This window comes from Meleagris gallopavo, chromosome 19 (genome assembly GCF_905368555.1).
Source record: "Meleagris gallopavo chromosome 19, MGAL_WU_HG_1.1, whole genome shotgun sequence".
NCBI lineage: Eukaryota > Metazoa > Chordata > Aves > Galliformes > Phasianidae > Meleagris > Meleagris gallopavo.
In genome coordinates, this window is record NC_139422.1 from 7,947,877 (window position 1) to 7,968,732 (window position 20,856).

The following is a 20,856-nucleotide window of genomic DNA, read 5'->3' on the forward strand; positions in this document are numbered from 1 at the left end:
GGCTCCCGGCGTGCAGCGCGGCGGGGGGGTGCGGGGCGGGGCGGGCGCCGCGGCTCTTTCGGCCCCGCCCCCCGGCGCGGCTTTCATTTCCGCCGCCGAAAACTCCAACTCCCGGCAGGCACCGCGCCGCCGCGCCCTTCCGCTTCCGGCCGCCCCGGTGCGCCCCCGTCCCCTCAGCGCAGCGCCGGGCCCAGCGGTGCCGGCGGCGCGGGTTCCTCGCGGCTCCTCCGGGGCTCCCGGGGTCACCTTCATGGGCCGGCGGTAGCGCGGCGGGGCCCGGGGCCGTGCTGAGGCGTCGGCGGGGCGGGGAGGAGCGGGGCCGGCGGCGATGTTCGTGCAGGAGGAGAAGATCTTCGCGGGGAAGGTGCTGCGGCTGCAGGTGTGCACCATGGAGGGCGCCGAGTGGCTGGAGGAGGTACCCGAGGACACCACGGTGGAGAAGCTGAAGGAGCGCTGCCTGAAGCACGTAAGGAGCCGCCCGCCGCCCCGCGCTGCGGATCGGGCCGAAATCGGTGCGAAAATCACGGCCTGGGAGCGGCGGGCGGAGCCTCAGCCGTGCGGGGTCACGGGAACGGCCCGGAGGGACGGGGAGAAACAAAACGGAGGGAAGAGCGGCTGCTGGGGGCGCGGCGACTGAAAGCGGAGCCCCGTTCGTCTGCTGGCGTTGGGGAACGGGCAGAAACCCGTGGGGAGGATTTCCCCTTTGGGAGGGAGCGCCCGCAGCCGCCGGGCTGTGCGCTGCCTTGGGGCACCGCGGGCTCTGCTGGCGTCCCGCGCTCGCGGCGCTGCGGCCCTCGTGGCTGTGCCGAGGGGAGACGGGTGCTGGCTGCCTGCGAGACGAATGCTTAAAATGCATTGACGGTCTGTAAAAATTGGGCTGGGAAGTGCGTGGTTACCCCGTTCCCATTTATGTCTATGGGTGTTAAAGGTGAAAACGAGTGGTTACAGAACTACTGGGCTGAATTTCGAACGCGCTGTGAAGCTGTTGCTGATGCCGACCTCGGCTCTGCCTTCCTGGAATCGGCAGCAGGTCGGGCTGTTTGGGTCACAAACTGCGGCTGGGAGTCGGGCAGCTTTTGGCTTGGAAAGCAAAGGGCCTCCGGACGAGCAGTTTGTATCAATTGCTTTTAGTGGCTTTTGCCTTTGGAGGGTTACAAAATGTTAAGAAATGCTCTTAGTGAAGCAAAGTACCAGCGTGAGAAGCTGTGACAAGCGGCAATCTGAGCGCTGTGTGAAGGCTGGGAGTTGGCTGTCAGTGTGGCTCACAGCCCCGTTGCCCTCTGCTTTGTTGTTTGGTTGTTTGCTTCCAGCTGGAAGCCCTGGAATCCACAGCTCACACTGTTCCTCTGGAGCATTGGTCTTTGTGAGTGCTTCTTCATTTGGGGATGAGAACGTCTGCAGACGGGTTTGCTTTATTTGGGGGAGGTGTGATCCTTTCTGAGGCAAAATGAAGATGCAGTGCTCCCCACGTTGTGACATCCCTGAAGGAAGTGCTCCTGTATTGTCCCTGTTCAGTGCAGCTGAAGGATTAGACAAAGACGTAGGGTGGGGTAATGATTACATGCATATGTGCAGAGCTGAAAAGCCTTTAATTATCAGGAAACATAATTGAATAGATGCTCGCATTGCAGTGCGAGTCAGGGTGGAAGACAATTGATAACTTGGCAAGATGTTTGATTTCATTCTCCTGGCTGCTTTGTGCTAATGGTTTGGATTTGCATAACCATTATGGATAATATATAGTTTTATGGAGGAGATAAATAGAAATGGAAAAATCATGACTCCTGATCACGGGTGCGTTGTGATGAATCTTGAGAGCACCTTGAGGTAATTTATGCAGCCATCTCTCCTCAGCTGCTGATTAGTGTATTCTCTGAAGTCCTTGAAACCATTCTTTCAGGAGGTGAAGGGAGGTAATTCCATCAGGATGCCTTGTTTTGGGTTAGGAAGGTGGGTGCTGTCCCTCTAGCATTTGAGTGCTTACTGGTCTCTCTAGTGTCACTGGTGATGCATTTTTTTTCTCTCGTAAGGGATGAGAGGGTTGGGTGGTTTGTGTTTTTTTTTTTCCTGTACGTGTTGACCTGTAACAATGTAGTGGTGGTCCTATGCCAGGGAACTGCTGCTTTCGGTAACACTGTCTAGTCTGTGAGTAAACACCTGGCAGTGTTGTTTTCTTTCCTGGTTATTTCTGTATGCAGATTTCACAACCAAAGTGTTCTGGTGCAGCAGGGCCTTTCCTCTGTGCCAGCCCCACGCTCCCCTGTGGCTTCCTTAAAAATCCACTGTTTGTTTCAGAGCCAGGATTGAGAAAGCTCAGTATAACCATGGCAGCCCGAGCGTAACTTAGGTGTGTGTTTTCATGATCTGTAGTTCTTGTGCCCAGAGCTGACACTTCAAGCTCTGCTGGGGCTGAAGGTGCTGTGGGAAGTCCTGGTTCTTACACTTCAGTTGGAGGAGAGCTGTAAGAACTGCTCCTTGCTGAGGCTTGGTAGTATTTCTGCTAGAAATTGTGGCCGTGCACTTGAGATGCACAGATGTGATCTGTGTGAGCTTCTAATGCTCCTGTGCTTCTGTTCTCCTTTCTCTTAAGCTGCCTCAGTGGTTTTCATGTGGGTTTTAAGGTGTGTTAAAGATCCTCCTAGGAAGGGGGGTGTGAGCTGCTGCCGGAGCACAAGGATATAGGAGGTTCCTGCCCCCCTGTATGGTTTGCACACTTGGAGGGTTGCTGATTGTTTAAGCCACCCAAGCTTAGTAATAAGGGGTGGCTGTACTGTGCTCTGTTTTGTTTTGTTTTTAAAGCGTCATAAATAAATGAAAATCTAAAAATAAACAGCGAGCTTTGTGCTTTATCAGGATTCCAAGCTCTACAAATAGCATCTAGCATCACCAGGGCTTGTAAGTTCAGCAGTTGCTCAAGCACCTGCAAAAATAGGTTTCTCACCTGTGCTGCAGAGCAGCCTGCTGTGAATTCCTGCGTTAAAAGGAAATGCCAATATTTATGCTGGAAGCAAAATCGTAAGACAACAGATCCTCTCCTTGCGATCCTTCTTGATGAAAAGATGCAGGAGAGCTCATCTTCCTGCATGCTGCACCTCTGCGTGGTGCCACGACCACCTCTGAGCAGGGAATTCTCTTCCTGCGGGTTAGCAGCGCTCTGCTCTCTGCGCAGGACGTTGTTTTCAGCCAGGCTTCAAAGCTTTGCCTGTGATACAAGAATGCTGGGTGTTGTCAGGTGTTCTCAGGAAGCAGGGCTGTGCAGTGAGGTCTGATCGCCCCAGCTGCCCATTCCAGGTGGTTTGCTGGGAGCTCACACTGGTGCTGCAGTGAAGATGACCTTCCTGCTTCCAGGGCGTGAAAATAGGCAAAGATATGCTGAGTATTTCACAGGGCATTCCCTGGGATGGAGGTGCTGTTTACGTTTGCCTTACTGTTCTACACGGTTATCAAGCAGTGATCAGAGAAATGGGAAATAAGAACAGGTGATCTCAGGACTTTTGTTTTAGAACAGCTTTATTGTGAATTCATGGGGTTTGAGTGACTCTAGTCTTTCACTTACACGTCCATGTCAATGCTGTGATTGCATACACACGTGTATGCACAGCTTGGGGTGCCAGGTAGGAAGCAGCTGTTAGGTACATCCTTTGCTCCCCCGGTGTGGGTGCTTCCCAGCTCCCAGTTCTTCCTTTTTGGGCTCTAAGGATCTGTACAAATGGTATTTTGAGCTTGTTTGGAGAGATGTCCAACTGACGTGCTCCTAGGTGTAACTTATCAGATTAATTAGAGGAGCTGCTCCCAGTTACTTGTAAGCTTTAATGCGTTGTTTGGCTTTTGTTCAGCAGTTAATATGCTGAAGGATTAGTAAACAGCTGCTGTTATGCAAAGCAGGACTCCAACGTTCTCACCTTAATCCTGCTGAGGCATCAGAGCAGCACGGAAGTTTAGGTGAGGAACTGAAGGTCTGTGTTGAGAACAAGTGTAACCTTTGGGAAAAAAACACCAAGGAACTAACAAGTTCTCCAGCAGCTGAAATCAGCAGAAAAAGTGATGATGGACTCCACAGGGATTCTTCTGCAGGAGGCTGCATTGTGACTAAATGCTGCACTTGAAGCAGAGCACTGATGTCTGTGGGGCTTCTGGAAGTGGCTTCCTTACCTGGAGGCTGGGGATGTTGTTCTACACACGAGATAAAGTGGCTCAATAGCAATGTGTTCTGAAAGAGGTGTCTTTGAGAGCTGTTTTCTGTGAGCAGAGGAGGTGAGGTCAGTATTAAGTGTCCTATTTTGCGGTGAGAGCGGCAGCATCCATTTCATGGTTTTAGTTGGTTATTTTTAATTCTGCCTTTCTGGAATTGCATCCATTATGCTTTGTTTTTTTTCACCCAAACAAATTAGAAGTCTCTAGATGCACTGATGTAATGTTCTTGAAATCTCTCGCAGTGGATCTGCAGCCACTCTTGTGTGAAGATGAGTCAATTCAAGTTCTGCAGCGTTTTTCTTAATGTTCTGTTGCAGTACTAAAATACCAGGAGATTTAAACCCTTCAGTAAGGCTGGGGCACAAATGCTGGGGGATTCGTGCTTAATTACATAAACAGCATGGCATTTCAGCTCGTAGTTTTCTTAGGAGATCAGAATGGCCCCTTGCATTGTTGGTGGGATAACGTGGGTCCATCAGGCTCTTTGTCCCAGCAGAACTCCTCAGCTGTAGGCAGAATGTGTATTTGGTACTGGGGAACTGTTCTCTGTATTCAAGTTTTTGTGCCTAGATGCACAAATATACCTCGTGCTGCTTAATGTAGTTATAAAACAGATCCCTGATGATGCTCATATTGTGAGCTTTTGGGGATTCAGACTTGAATTTTTAGTGAATAAACATAACATGAGAAATGTAATAAAAAAATAGAGCACAGCATTAATATATGGAGAAGATTAACATATGCTGATTATTTATAGTTGGGAAGAAAAGTTGTGAAACTAACTTCTGTTCAGTGCTTTCAGCAAGAAGCCCAGATAGGGCTCCAGCATCAAGGCTTTGGCTTCAATCTGCAGAAACTGCTGCCTCCTTCCCAATTTAAGGTCAGGCACTCCAAACTCACTGCTGCCAGTTGCTTGTTTAGTCTGACAGCGGGTGTAAATGACAATTACTGGATGAAGCAGAGTCTCTCTGCTCTGGCACTGGCTACCAGTGAGAAGTGTGCTGCATTATTGTAGTCCCCTCTCTGCAGAAACACTGATAGTGGATTTCCGCTCCAGCTTCACGATACTGATTGTTACTCCTCAACTTCTCACTGGGAGTGAGTGACCTTTGTGATCTGTTGCAGAACTGACCCTGCAGCTCCATCCTCGCTGCACTCACAGTCTCCGTGGGCCTGAGTGTAGGACCAGGCACTGAGTCTGAATTGTGATGGAGACGCACAGTTCTGCAGCAGTATCCCATCTGCTCATGTAGACGGGCTGTGTGTGTGCCCCTGAAGGGCTCATTTGGAATGAATGGGATGTAACATCAGGTCTTTGAAACTGACAGTTTTAAGTAAGTTTTGTAGAGTGTCATCATCAGTTAGAACTTAAATGTAGCTATTGATTTAACGGCATTGAGGAAGGAAAGCTAGAATCCTTCCTTAGTTGGTTCTTCCCAGCCAGGAGCTTGGATGTGCAGGCAGAAACCAACCCCATTACAGCACAACTCATCCCTCAGTTTCTTTAATAATACACGTTATGTTCACATAGACACCCCTGGTGTATTGTGCCACTACTGAAGCTATTAGGAAGGTAGTAAATGGTGGCACAGTTTGCAGGTGGAGAATCTTAAGTGCGAAGTGCAGTGATTCACACAATAGGTTTCTTTCTTTCTTCTGATCTTCAGTATTTGTCTTCTGCAGTGTGTACCTGGGAGCTTGGAGGATCCGAAAACTGTGACACATCATAAGTTGATACATGCTACTTCTGAGAAGGTGCTAACGGACACAAAAACAGTGTTGGAGGAAAACATTCAAGACAGAGGTAAGATTGTCCTTTTTCTCTCACCAGCCTGGAAACGAGAAACTGAGTTCCAATTTGTGACTTTCTATTTAGCAGCACTCTGCTTTGATGTGGGAAACTAACAAGGTGGCAAAAATGAAGAGACTTTTTCTCCACTTCATGAGAATACACAGCGAATGGTTTTCATTCCTTAACTCCTTTTAAGAGTCACACAGGATATAAAGAGTGTTCATTAAGTCAAAATGTTAAATTATTCTTCTCTCCCTTAAAGTAATGTCTAAACCCTCAAGGCAGCAGTTATCCTTCAAATGGATCCAAAAACGACTTGAGCGTTTCAAGAAAGACAGCCTGAAACCTTTGGGGCTTTTCTTGAGGTCTCCAGGTCAAGTGGAATGTTGTTTGCTGAAGTACCTCTGAGCATCACAGTTTACATCCCATTCAGTCCTCTCCAAGTGTAGGTCAGCACTACTGACTACAATATAGTATGTGAGCACGTGTGAACTTTACAGATGTCAGGGATTAATGTGAAACAAAAGAATGTCTAAAGATGAGAGCTGTCAGGATAGCTGGAGTCACTTTTTACTGGAGGGCTTAAACTAATGGTCCCTTGTGGAGATAAAAGGCAGTGGTCCAGAAAGTGTGAGAAGCAGGACTGCTGTAGAATGGGCTACTGCCTAAACCAGAAAGTGAAGGAGTAGTGTTCCTGTACTTCTGCAGGAGTTCATGCAGGTTGGAAAGCTGTTGCTGTGATCATCAGCAATTTTGTCTTTCTCTTCCAAAGGAGTGTCACCTTTAGAGCAGGGCAGGAGCTGAGCTGCCATCTTAGGCAAGGCACAGCTTTATTTTGCTGATTGGTGATGTATTATTTCTAGGTGAGGCACAGCTCCTACAGAGTTTTGAATTGCAGTTTGTGGCCACTAAGCAATATTAATCTGTCACTCGAATGCTTCTTTACTCCTCCTTCCCCTGCAATGTGCTCTACCTTTTAAGTGCCTAGCTGCTGTCAGGGAGGCAGGATGGCAGCCAACAGCTGACTGCCACTGGCTGACTCCACTTGCTGCTGTGCAGGGCAGCCAAAAGTCAGCGTGTGGATCTTTTCACGCTCTTGTCAGCTGGATAAGTGAGGGTTAACAGCCTTCACCAGCTGCTCTTCTTGGCTGTTCTGTGCCAACAAAACTTGTTGCACAAAGCATGATTTGTTTGCTTTTTACTCTCTTAATGTGATAGACTGAAAACTGAGTGTCAGGCTCTGTCTGGCTGAAGGACTGGGCTGTTCTGGGCTCTAAGCTGTACGTTTGTGTCCACCCTGAGAACCTCTGTGGTAAAACTGAGATGCTGCAACAGTGGAATTAACAGAAAATTTGTCTCTAGGAAAACTTGAGTTCATGACTTATCTTGCAAGAGCTGGTTTTACATCATCAGTATCGTTCTCTTTTTAGATGTCTTGCTCTTAATAAAGAAGCGTGCGCCGCCTCCGCTCCCCAAAATGGCAGATGTGTCTGCAGAGGAGAAAGTGAGTTTGAAAAGATTTCTTGACTTGTCCAATTTGATTAACTGCTTAATTAATGAGCTGCAGAAATACTGTCACGGTGTATTCTTTGTGTAGAGACAAATGCACCCAGTTAAACTGTGAAGTAAATACTTCATCCTCCTTCCAAACTTTGAAGAATTATTTTGTTTTTTTTAACTTGGATTGTAAGAACATGTGCTGTGGAGTAAGACATGCAGATATACTCTGTGCAAGTGATGTAGATTTCATCTTCAAAAACAAAAATTAGTGACTGTATAGCAAGTGCCTTGCTGCATCTCTTTTGAAAACTTTATAGAGATCTGTTAATTTGCTTGAGGCTGTGTTCTGTCTTTGGTAACGTCTGGCTTATCATCCCTAACGAGGTCTGGAGTGTTGTCCCCATGCTATTCTTGTTTGTTTCTTTTTCCTCAGAGTGTAATTTTTACTGAGGGTCAGTGATATGCAGGATGACATTCAGACACAAGTGGTGCTGCAGTGGGTGTTACTGTGTAAACACTTTGAGCAATGCTTGTGCCTAACACTGTGAATTCCTGGGTCTGTCTGCCTTCTCCTTGCACAGCTTTGTTTTTTCTTGCTTCCTGTAGGTATTGGTGTATGTCTCTGTATCCCTTCCTGTAGGTATTGGTGTATGTCTCTATCTCCATTTTGGTCTTGCTGTGCAGAATGTCACCATAAGAGCCTAAGATATAAGACTGTGAAATGTTTATGTTTGTACCCCTGCTATGTTTTGTCCTGGACTATTAGCATGTACTAAATATCAGAGGCACCGTTTATCTCTGCATGATACTTGCAAGCAATAAAGCACTTCCAGTGTGAAGCAGTTAAGTGTTAGTCTGTTCACAGTATTGATACATCTCTTGGCAAACCCTGGATTTGAAGAGAGTGTGCTCTGAGCAGATAGTATAGAGTATGGTCCTGGGAATTGAGGCCCTCCAAGTTCTCTCCACGTTTGGCACATCACTTCTCCTCTTTATGCTGGAATTTCCCCACATTTAAATAACAGAAATAGATAAAAGGACTGAAAGTGGGGCAACCCAGCAGGTCCTGTTTTGCTCTATAATTGCAAAATGACATTAGTGCTGTTAATCCATTGTATTGCTAGGCTGCTGTTTCTTAGTTGCAAGCTACAGAGCACTGCTTGATGCCTTGGTAAAGAATATGAAACTGCTCTCAGCAATGCTATGTTCTTTGTTCTGTGGATAATGGGTTATGAAACCTGATTGTGTTTCCCATCCTTCAGAGGAAACAAGAGCAGAAAGCTCCTGATAAGGATGCTATTCTCAAAGCAACTGCAAATCTGCCCTCTCGCAACGTAGATCGCACTGTGGCCCAGCACAACATGAGGGATGTAAGTATTAGACTTGACTTTAGCTCACACACTAATATCCAAGTAGACTTTTATCTTATATAATCTTTTCTCTTCCATATGAATGAGGTTAGGCTTTCTCTGTGGGAGAAATTGAAGTGTGTATAGTGTACATGAAAGTAGATAATACCATCTGTGTGGAAACCCTAAGTTATTTAGTGATTATGAAATGCTGCACTAAATTATGATTTAAAATGTTTTATTTCTCCCTGGGAAAGCCTCAGTACACTTTCTGAAGATCTGGCAAACGTAATTCAATCTTGAATAGTTCACATTTTCACAAAGTTTTCTCTGCCATGGTTTTGAAGAGACATCAGTCATAAATTTTGACTTCGGTAGTTGTCTGCTGTCTGCAATGCTTCCAGCTGTGTCTTCAACAGCGTGGGGGCTACTTCTTCTTTTCTGATATTAGCAGCTTCTCTATTAATATTTAGTGATGCCTGGTAACCTCCTATCTAAATGTTTTGACAGTTTCCTTTTTTGCAGTTCCAGACAGAGCTCCGGAAGATCTTAGTTTCTCTCATTGAAGTTGCACAGAAGTTGCTAGCACTGAACCCAGATGCAGTTGAACTATTTAAGAAGGCAAACGGTATGAACATATCTTTACAGTTACTAGTTCAATCCCAGGAACTTGTTTTCTTACACAGCAGAAGAGTAGACTTGCAGGATTAAGTCCAAACTGCAACATAGCAGCAGAGCTACTAATGACATTGCGGCAAAGATTTCAACTTGTGGTGTAGGTTTTCTAAAACTAGGGGATTTATAAAGTCCCTTTGGGATAGATGAGAAGTTCCATTTAAAAATAAAATCATCAGCAGTGAAATAATTAGAGAACTTTGCAAGAGTTGGTAAAGAACAGTTGGAAATGCATGAGGAAACAGTAAAATGGGGAGAAATGGGAGCTGTTGATTCAGTCTGTGCGGAAATACCCCTGAGATCTGCTAGGACTGGATCCAAATTACTTTCTGGATTATTGATAAACTTCAGTGAATTTCCCATATACTTAATTACGTGGACATGCAGTCATATGAGAGTTTGCTGTCTGTTGTTCGAGACCTTGAATGTATGTGGAATAAGTCTTTGTCCTGGAAGAATTTGTCTGAGCCTGATGAAGCTGAGTACAGCAAATTAAACGATGAGATTGCAAATTCTGGCCGGAAACAAAAGCAGGGATGGAAGAGAAGAATGGGGTTTGAACTTAACACATGCCATTCCATTGAGAAAGGGTTTTATTTTAGCTTGAAGTTAGTCTCAACATTGTTCTGTTTGTGTATGTGTAGCCATGCTGGATGAGGATGAGGAAGACAGAGTGGATGAGATAGCTCTGCGGCAACTTACAGAAATGGGGTTTCCAGAGAGCAGAGCTGTCAAAGCCCTTCGATTAAATCAGTAAGTGTACTTGGCATGCTGCCTGTAAATTACTTGGTATGGTTAAAAAAATATATACATTTTTTTAGGGAAGTCTCCTTATGTGGGTCACCTAGAACTAGCAAAAAGCATTGGCTCAAGGAAGAGTGCTGCCTCAGGCAACCTGCAGGTGCAGCTGGCAGAGGAAAGGGGAGGCTATGTTGTACTTGCTCTGGAAAGAAGTCAGTCTACTGTTCCCAAGGCTGACAAGCTCTCTCTGTTTCCAAGTATTAAACTCATATCTTCTGCTTTAAAATTTTACAGAGGGAAAAAAAAAGCAAGCTAAGCCCTTCCAGACTGGTTTGTCAACTGTAACAAAATACTTTATGCTGATCTTTTAAATAAAGCATTCCAAGAATATTACAAAGCCCAGATAGCAACTGTAGAGAAATAGGAGGTAATACAGTTCTTGTGCCATAAGAAGAAATAGTTGTGCTGCCTCACTTCTGAGATGGGTTTCTTATGTTATTCACAAAAATGCCCAACGATATCAAATCCACATAATAGTCCTTCTTTTTCAGTAGCTCTTTTTTGGTCTTCGAAGGACTTTCTCCCTCAATATCCTCCATCTTTCATGTTGTAACTGAAAAGCCAAATAGGCAAGGGCTTCCCTTTCCTTTTTAAGAATATCTTAATGCTATGTGGTCAAATGAAATTGCACGTTCAGTTGCTCTGTTGTCTTTGCTTCCTATGAATTCATTGGGAAGGCATGTGCTGGATCTCTCCCATGATCTCTTAGCACTTGCAGTCAATTGCCTGTGTTAAATTTTGTTCTTGCTCAAGGTGTGTAGTGCACTTGTAATGTTTGTCACTCTTTCTTCCATTGTTAACAGCGTTCCTTTATCACTGGATGTCAGAGATAGATCTCCCTAAGATGCAACAGAATAGCTTCTCAGAGATGTGGTTCCATTGGGAGCATGCTTTGCAGTTTTGTCAGCAGTTGTAAATAGTCAGTGTGTGTTTGTTGTGAAATAGAGCTGATGATGTGGAGAACAAGATGGCTCCCCATGAAGTGGCCTTTAAAACCAGTGACTGTCCAGGTTGGACTTCACTCCTCTGTCATCCTGGCTTTAGAGATCATTGTGTGGCCTCGAGTGCATGTAGAATTAAGGTGCTTCAAAATTTGCTCCAATACTTTGTATGACTATGCAGACAATAATTAATCAGCTAGTCAAGATGCCACGGGGATAAATACAAAGCAAAAATACTTGTGCAGTGCTGCTGTGTATCTGGAGTGTTCCTCATCCCTTTGTTTTGATTTTCTTTTCAGTATGTCAGTGACACAGGCCATGGAGTGGTTGATAGAACATGCAGATGACCCTGCGGTGGATGCTCCGCTGCCAGGTCAGGCGCCATCCGAAGCTGCAGCTGAAGCTGGTGCATCCTCTGCTGAAGCAAGTGCAGGTCCAAGTTCAGAAGCAGGTGGGGAAGAAGCCAAAGATGAGCTGACTGAAATATTTAAGAAGATACGAAGGAAAAGAGAGTTTCGTCCAGACCCACGGGTGTGTACTGCTTGTCTCACTGTTCCTTCCCATTGAAAGGGACTATGTGGACACCATGGAATCCAAATAAGTGTAGAGTTGATAATGAAGTGGAGCATATGTTTGAGTGTGTATTGTGCTGACATGACAGTATTTTAGTGGAAGTCTTTAGGGGCTGCTTAAATTCAGATTGCTGGAAGGGATATTCCCCAATTAATGCACTACTGTCTCAGATAACAGCATCTAAATTACCCACACCTACTTTACACCTGAAAATTAACTGATACTCTTGATATTAAATTGCCAGACTCCTGGCATTTGCTTTTTATGATTGTGATGAAGGTCCATTTGCTGTAGAGAAGGATAGAAAAGCATTACCGTATTTCAGGGGCAAGGAGAAGTATCACCAGCAGGTAAGTCTTTAAGTCTCACATCAACTGCAGAAATTATCCTTTTCTGATAACATTGTATTAGCTGAAATGAGAAGACGTGCTGATATCACACTGTAAACTCACCAGGAGGTGCTCTTTAGAGTCCACCACTTGGCTTTTATGAATTGGTGTATTTTGTGATTTAAGTCAAAAGCTGCAAATATTGCATTTAATGACCCAGGCACAGTTTCTAAGGGATGAAGCATTCTTAGAGCATTGTCTGAATACACTTGTCAAAATATATAAGGCATACTAGCAACATAACAAAGCCAGGAAGTGAAATTAAATCCAGTGTATAAAGCTACAAATTGACAGGGTCTTGGGGCTTCTGGAGCTCAATCTGTCAGTGAGACATCAGCAAAAGCTTTGTGATGTGAGAGAAGTTTAAAAATATTTGTCTTGCTCTTCCCCACACCAGGTGCTTGCTCTTTGCCTCGTATCCATCTTTCATTACTGAGGATAGGAACTGCTTTCAGTCTTGCTTTTGCTCTTTATTCTACTTCCCATAATGAAGACACTTTTGATGCACAGTATTCGAAAACTTGTAGCAAAGTTTACTTAGTGCTCTGCAAATGGAATCAACTGAGTTCTTACCCCACAAAAAGCTCCCGTGCAGAAAGTGAAGCATTTGGTTGTTTTCATTTGTTTTAAACATTAATCCATGCATATCTTATAGGCTGTCATTGCCCTAATGGAGATGGGATTTGATGAAAAAGAAGTGGTAGATGCACTCAGAGTAAACAACAACCAGCAGAATGCAGCCGTGAGTACAATGTCATTTCTTTTCCTTGTTGCTGTAGTAGTCTGTTCAGCTGGTTGTTTTCACTGTAGAATTGGTTGATCTTCTTACTGGGGATGAAGTGACCAATCATGAAATCTGTTGTGCTTGATGATTTCTTTCAGTGTGAATGGCTGCTGGGAGACAGAAAGCCTTCTCCAGAGGACTTAGATAAGGGAATTGACACCAACAGCCCTCTCTTCCAAGCCATCTTAGAAAACCCAGTGGTACAGTTAGGGTTAACCAACCCTAAAACTCTACTAGGTAAGTCTTGATTGGGTTCCTGATAAATATATTCCATCTCTGCAGTTCCTAGCAAATAAGAACAGAGACAGGATGATGACAACACATACTGTGAATTGAGTACAGCTCTGTACCTTTTTTCTGACTGCCGGCAGCTTATTTCATTTTGCAACTCAGCTATAACCTGAGCAGAGCTTGGGATGTCCCAGAAATGATGCTAATTTCTTAGACTACTGATTTACGCTTGCTGAACTCAGAACTTTTATAGCTGCTGGCTGCAATGCTTTTGTGGTTTTAGGAGAGCTTTTGTGTGCTCTCTTTGGCTACAGCGAATAAAAAAAAAAAAGGAATGTCTATTTAGAACCCTGATGACTTCACAGAAAAAACAAGGCTGTCTCCTGCTGTACAGCTTACTGTGTTTTGTGCTCTGATCATTGAAATGGAAGATAACTTGTGTAACCAAACAAGAAGTCAGTGCTAAGGCTTTGCCTATCATAACTCGGTGCTTGTGAAAATATATTTTCCCCTTCTTGAGTATCAACTCTGTGATAAAGTCTGTGTTCTTGTTCAAAAATGCTGTCAGCACAGCAAGTACTCAACTGATAAAATCGATGGTGAAATGGAGATCTCTTATGCATTGGCCTCTGATGCTGGAGGACAATGCAGAGGAATGACAATAATTGTGTTGTATATAAAATATATAAAATTTTGCATTTAGTGTTTGGCTTCAAACTTATGAAAAGTCTGAATAAAAAAAGGGTGTTTACATGGCTTTTTCAGGAGAGCTTTTTAAAATGCTACTTTAAACTAATTAGGAATGTTTGCAAGACTTTAAATAATTCAAAAGCAGAACCTTCCCTTCCCACTCTCATTTCTGAACAAATGGTCTCCTTATTTCCAAAGACGGTTCCACACTGCAGCTCAGAATATAAATAGAAAATGAAATGTCATTATATGTGCTTGTAAAGCTTGGATGAACATCAGAGAATATATTCGTAATGATACATAAGCAAATTGCTTATGCCATAGATTTTAACAATAAATGTTTGTGTTTAATTAGATACCTAAGGAATGTTGATAAATGTTTAGTTTTAAGCTCTTGAGTCTATGTAAAAGAAGACACTTGAAGTGGTGAAAGGTGAGATCTGTACATTATTCTGGGCTTTGCAGCAAGCTTGCAGCATGACCTTGAGCAAGGTGTTAATGATGAGCCTTTCAGAGGTGCTGGGTGCTTATGGCTCCCACTAAGGTCACTTAGAGCTTTGTGCACTAATGCTCCTGGAAAGGTTCAAGCTGGCACCCTGATGCTGGACAGCCAGACTCTTCTAACACTGACCTTTTGGTGACTTCTGAATAGGTCAGATATGCAACTGCTTTTTTCTGTTCTGTAATGACTGCTCCAAGGGTCCACTAGTCTGGCACAGTATCTGTCAAGAAGGTTATAAATTATTCATTCTTTTGCCAAATTTGTATCTTAGCTCTTGCACTAAATGTCTAGTTCCTTCAAAATAAAAAGTGGAAACTATCATGTAAAAAAATAAAAGTAAACCGAACTTACTTAGTGTAAAGACAGCTGTGCATAGAAGGAAAATAAATAAAAAAAATCTGCTGCCCAAATGTCCTCATTCTAAGATGGACATTCAGAACCCAATTACGTGGTGTGTTACCTGCTACTGCTGCCAGTGTGGATGTGAACAGAGAAATCCTTTCCAGCCCTCTGTGAATACGGTACTGGAGGCTACTCAGTCTCCTCAGTATCAGTGGCCAGAAGAAGCCACTCTGCAAACTCAGAAGAGTCCTATCCCTAAGGGGTGACTGAGGCACCTCCGTTTCTCCTGGGGTATGTCAATCTGAAGAAAGTTATTACACTGAGTGCAAAACTGCTCTGTAATGGAAAAGTTCTGTCTGTAGACTTCTGCAAAGCGTTTGGCTCTTCAAACCCATGTCACTGAGGTTATGTAAGACGGACTGTAATCCAGACTGAGTATTTAATCAGCCTCTGCCTGTGATAAATTTAATGCTGAGCAGTGAGGAAAGCGTAACAGCATGTAGCACCCCAGTCTGGAGATGTAGGAGAACAAATGGTAACCGTGTGATGGATTCTCACCGTTTTGAGGGGCTGCTTGCCCACTGCCTTGGATAAGCTGTAAGTATTTCTGACATTGCTGTTGTTGAAGCATCCCAAACACTGAAGCGGGTGCTGCTAAAAGACCAATAATATACAGCGGTTTCCTTCTCTTGGCAGCCTTTGAAGATATGCTTGAAAACCCCTTGAACAGCACTCAGTGGATGAATGATCCAGAAACTGGGCCTGTCATGCTGCAGATCTCTCGAATCTTCCAGACACTGAATCGCACGTAGAGGGGGATGCCAGACCACTGTGCCACTTCCTGCTGTCCCTTGTGTCACCTTCTCAATGGGGAGGGTGCATGGATTGTTTGGGGAGGGGGGGAGGGATGCTGTCTGAGTAGGGGTCTCACATGAGAGCTTATGTAGTTACGGCCAACTGAAGTTAATTGCCTTGTGAATTTAGTGTTAGTGGAAGAGGTTTGAAGACTTGTATATGTTTTCAGGTGTTAGGTTAAAAATAAAGCGTATCAAAAAATAGGAAAAGGTTTTGTGAAAACAATTAAGAATATGCTTGTCAGAAAGAAATAAGATATTGCTTGTTTAAAAAGGCCTGTGACAGTAGTTTTCTAGCCAGTTTTACTAGCATCTGGCTAGTGTTTACAAAAGGTCACTGACCACTAGCATAGGATATTAATCATCTCCATGCAGTATTAATTTATGGCTATCTCAAATTATAAAATGCTTTTTAAAATTGATTCTTAGGAAATATTTTTTAAAAGCCCAAATATTGGGAGTGCAAGCACATTTCTATCCAGACTTGTTCGTCTTGCATTATAATTCAAACAGAATAATTCACAGATGGAATTTGTTTAATAAATAGCATTACTTTTTCCTATTTATTTTCTGCATTAGTGTTCTTCCAGTCCAATGGTAGTTACACTTCTCAGAGATTGTCAGCTATGTTAAAGATGCAGCATCTCTTTGATGGCAGAACTTGTTACACCAACACTTGGATTCTCCAGTAGGCTGCAGTTCATAAGGTTATCCTATGCCATATCTTAGTGCAAGGGAGGTGTTTTCATATGGTTTTTTTTTTCCATTTTTATGTGCACGGTTTTGCAAAGGGGAACTTGTGGTGTTCAAACTGTTTACAAAAAAAAAGCAATTCACTTGCATGGGTTTTCCTTGAATGGTGATCTGCAAAGAAGCAGAAACACTTTGGGTTTTGTATTTTTTAACATATTTAAAAGCACGCTCAAAATTAATTACTTTGGGATAGAAGTGGTTATCCTTGACACTTTCTCTTTGGAAATATCAAGAAAGCCAGGCTATGTCTTTCCTAGTTTTGTTGGAAGACTGGAGATTTCAGACAGGTGCCATGAGCTTTTAAGAAAAGAACTCACTGGTGAATATTGAGCTCATTTCTTGCTATTGGGCCATGCAGGCTTTTGTTTGCAAGGTAGCAAAACGCAGCTGACATCTCGCAATCCCTGCTGCAGCTTGTGTTTTGTAGCTTTTTTTTTTTTTTGAAAGGTGTCTGTCAAACAGATCCCAGATAGCTCTGCCAAGTTCCTTTCTAAGTGTATGTTTTTGTTTTAAAAAGGAAAATGCTACAAGATGCAACCTGAAACCCTGTGACAAGTTTTGGCCTGAACTTGGCACCTCGTCTGTGCTATTGTGCAGTCGAGGCACTGAAGTTGCCAATTTCTCATGATTAATATGAAGGGTGGGGAAACAAAACAGCATGAGATTTTATCTTGACTTGGTATCCCAGGATTTTTTTTTTTAATTTGTTATCTGTAGTTTCATGTTAAGTTTTACGGTTCACAACTGCTGAAATACTTACTTTTGTGTTTAGAAATTCCAGGGTTTATTGAGGTGTTTGTTCGGATTGGTTGTTCCATCACCCAGCTGCTCCTGGGGCTGTCTGCTGCCACCAACAAGGCAGTGTGGGTGATGAATTTGAGCAGGCTCTCCAGTTTTCACGTGGTTGAAGCTTCATGCTGTCTGACTTCCTTCACAGGAGCAGAGTGGCTCCTCCTAAGCATGAAGATTCTGCTACTTGTGCATTTCTGCAGAGTGTGGCACTGCCAGGATCTGCTGCTGATCTTGTTCTCTGTGTCGGTTTGGTAGGAGTGGTAAAAGTTATCAGAGTTGCCTCCCTTGGTATGCCAGAACAGAGTCGGAGCCATTGCTGGCTTATAAGGAAGAAAGTACGAGTAAAACGAGGCATGCATGTGTAATAGGTGAAGGTAAGGATGCCAGGGTTCAACAACATAAACCTGGTGCTGTAGCAGCAGTTAGCTACTGTGTGGATAAAGGAATTCTGCGTCTTTAAAATGCGTGAAGGCTTGAGAATATGTGGTTGTTTCTGGCTTTGCTTATTTCAGAGCTCAAAGCTTGTGTAGCTGAGATGTTGGAGGGGTTAAGGTTCCAATGGGCAGTCTCTGAAAGGGGCCAGAACTTAGGAGGTGTGATGTTTGCAGCAAGGCTTAAGAGTTGAACTAAATGAAACCAAAACTGCCCTTAAGGTTGAATAAACCCTCTGTGGAGCTGATCAAGACACCAGTATTGTTCTGTGGGTATGAATTAGTAGCAGGCTTAGGGAGCTGTGTGTCCCTGTGACAGCTGGGTGTATTGCTGCTTGATTAGTTACCAGTGGGAGGATGGATGCAAGTTCATTATGCTTGCAGAAGCATTGATTTATCCCAATTTTTACAAAATCTGCAAAAATCTTGATCACTGCTTGTTAGTCAGAACGCGTGTAGGCAGAGCTCCAGGTCAGAGGTGTCTCTGTGTTAAGAGTGCTTCCTGGGCACAAGCCATCCTGTTCTGTGGCTAAAGGTTAAAAGGCAGATGGATCCGCTCTGTAAGCGAGAGGTCCCTAAGCATATTGGAATGTAAGTTTTTGTTTTAATAAATAAGTTAATTTTGTGAAGAACTACTCGTGGGAGTAAGGATGTTCAGGTCCTGTGCTTGCATCTCTGGTGTTCACGTTGTAACTAGTAAAGATATGCCATGTAAGTGTCACATAACATAGCCAAAGGAATGTTTGGGAGCCTGTGAAATCAAGGAGAAGTAAGGAAATGGAACAGTAGGTGGTTCTTACAATGCAGTGTCTATTCCTTACAACTCTTCTAGCTCTTTCCCCATCCATTGATCAAGACAATCTTCTGCTTTTTGATATTACACAAGTCTTGAAAGCTAGCTATTTATTTAAATAGATATAATTTATAATTTTGTCATCAAAACACTGATATTTTTAATAGAAATGTACTATATGGAAGTTTGTTCTCAGGGCTTCGTGTTTATACTCGATGGGGGTGCACTTAAAGGGATGTATTTGGAAAAAATGCCAGTGGCCGCTTTGCAGCTTGGACCTTGGTTAGTTGTGATCTGTGAGACTGAGATAGCATAATGCTCCTGTTAAACCTCTAGGTACAGTCCAAAGAAAATGCCATTCTTTTCTCTCCGTGTGAGCAGTGGCTTGAGTCTTCCTTTAAGATTGCTGCATCATTGTATGGAAATGGCCACACCAGATTATCCATCCTTATCCATCCCTTTCACAGTTTGCTGATCTTTACCACCATTTCAAGGACACTTCTGTTCTCCGTGCAGCTGGAAAATAAACTTGCACTGTTCCCAAAGCAGTCATCACTGCGTTCTTGCTCTGCTGGGAAAGTGCAAGGTTTGCTCCTGCAAGAGCTCTGAAAGCTGCTGTTAATTGCTTGGTTTGGGCTGCTCCCAGCCTGTCCCAGATGTGTCCCAGAACCTTAACCCCCATTTCTCTCCTCCCACTCCTGGAACCAACTTGTCTTTTGAAAATTGATGTTCATATCCAAGACGCTTGGGTGGTTATGGAAATCCTTTGTAGTTGAGACTGTTAGTTGTTTGACATTGTGATTCAACACTGAGGACCTCGAGTATATTTTGCAAGTTGTTTAAATAAGCATTGCACCAAACGAATGTATTGTAACACTGTCAGCAAATGTTGCCTGTAGGGGAGATATGGAGGTTCCCAGTGACTTCAGCAGCAATTTTCTTGAAGTACAGTGAGTGTTTCACCCAAAGTTATCCCTCATTTTTCTACTTGCAGTACGTAGCATTTTTATTAACTGGCAGAATAGCAGCACTTGGAGCTGGATCTTTCCATCCAGTTGTAAGTCATTGTGCTTTAAGGCATAAGCAGACCACTGACTGTGTCCTCTCCTCTGGGACAATTGTTTTGCTGTCAGAATTAGGACAGGCAGTGAGCTTGGCCAGGAGGGCAGCCCCAGTGCTCCTGCAGAGGAAGGAGCAAGCAGTGTACATTGTGTCTGTGTGAATGTGTTCTCATGGCAGTCGTTCTCACCTGCATCCTGATAACAAAAGGGGGTTTGAAGAGCCACTTTCCCTAGATTTGAAGATCTTCAATGCAGATCCTATTTGCAGCATGTGAACTTGAATAAATGTAGATGCATTAAATTATTTCTGAATTTAGGTATAGTTTTATATCATGTTCTGGGGAGAGGGAAGAAATTGAATCGTGTTTTAAATGAAGCCCCACAAAACAAAGTGTCTTTGCAGTGGATATCAGAGGCCTGTAGAGATCTTTAACATGCAAATTTTATTGTAATTTAACAACCTGTACAAGAATGTGATTTGCCATTCAGCACTTACCACAAAGTAGCACCAGTAAAACTATACTGCGAGGTACTGACTTCAGCGTTTTTCATTTCACCTGTGTATAAAAATCATGAGGTATGGCATATGATAATTTTGATATGAAGCTGACACTGGTGTGTGGCATGCACAGCTGTTTCTAAGATGTAACATTACTTTTATGAAGCTTATTTAGGGCGGACATCACTGAGCCTGTGGAATTCAGGGTTCATTCTGGACACACTGATGTGGGTCACTGACTTCTCCCTGCCTGGGGAGCCCGGCTTTGCTTCAATACAGAGCCCTTCAGACAGCAAGTAAGAAGTGCTACTGACTTGTTTTTCTTCTGAACGTTTGCTGTTATCCACTGAAATATTTTCCTAGAGGTTATTGAGGTCATTAGCTAAGCCAGACCTGTTCGGATTGGAACAGTTATGTACCTTTAGCATGTGGAGAAGTCATACCCATGAGCAAGACTAGAATGAACGCTGAGTCTTTAAGCCTGCTCACACATACACACTAAAGACACTGATGTTATGTGTGCTGTAAATTTATAATATAACTTAAAAATAAAGGTTTTTTGATTTATTACAAGGTGTTCTGAAACATCATTTTTAGGAGTAGCAAACATTTCTGAACTGTTTGGATACAGTTTTCTCTGTACCTGCAGTCTGCTGGAGTTGTGTCTCGGGAAATAAGGCCCTTTGATAGCTGATCAATAACCCTGTAACAAAACTTGAGTGGCAAATGGTGATTCAATTACTGTTTTTGCATCTGGAAACCATTTCTCCATTGCTCAGGACAAAGTTTCGTTGTAGGTTTCACTGTAAGAGCTGTGGAGATGGGATTTGGTGCTTCCCTGTGATGGACTGATGCTGCTTAAGAGGAATTTAACTTGAATGTCATCGAAGAAAAGGCTTCCAATTCATCA

At 43.5% G+C, this 20,856-nt stretch overlaps 1 protein-coding gene across 2 annotated transcripts; it reads left to right on the plus strand.

Moving 5' to 3' along the window:
• The first annotated feature begins 125 nt into the window (after positions 1–125).
• Positions 126–20,519, plus strand: UBAC1 (UBA domain containing 1). Of its 2 annotated transcripts, none has more exons than XM_085239735.1 (10): positions 126–466; positions 5,878–5,998; positions 7,417–7,490; positions 8,749–8,856; positions 9,346–9,463; positions 10,155–10,263; positions 11,552–11,783; positions 12,870–12,956; positions 13,097–13,235; positions 15,460–20,519. In XM_085239735.1, exons 1-10 carry the CDS (start codon positions 329–331, stop codon positions 15,573–15,575), a joined length of 1,242 nt encoding a protein of 413 aa, XP_085095861.1. In that variant the 5' UTR covers positions 126–328; the 3' UTR covers positions 15,576–20,519. The 2 variants fall into 2 exon arrangements, with proteins under 2 accessions (XP_085095861.1, XP_085095862.1); XM_085239736.1 differs by having other exon boundaries at positions 128–466; positions 9,361–9,463.
• The last annotated feature ends 337 nt before the right edge of the window (positions 20,520–20,856 follow it).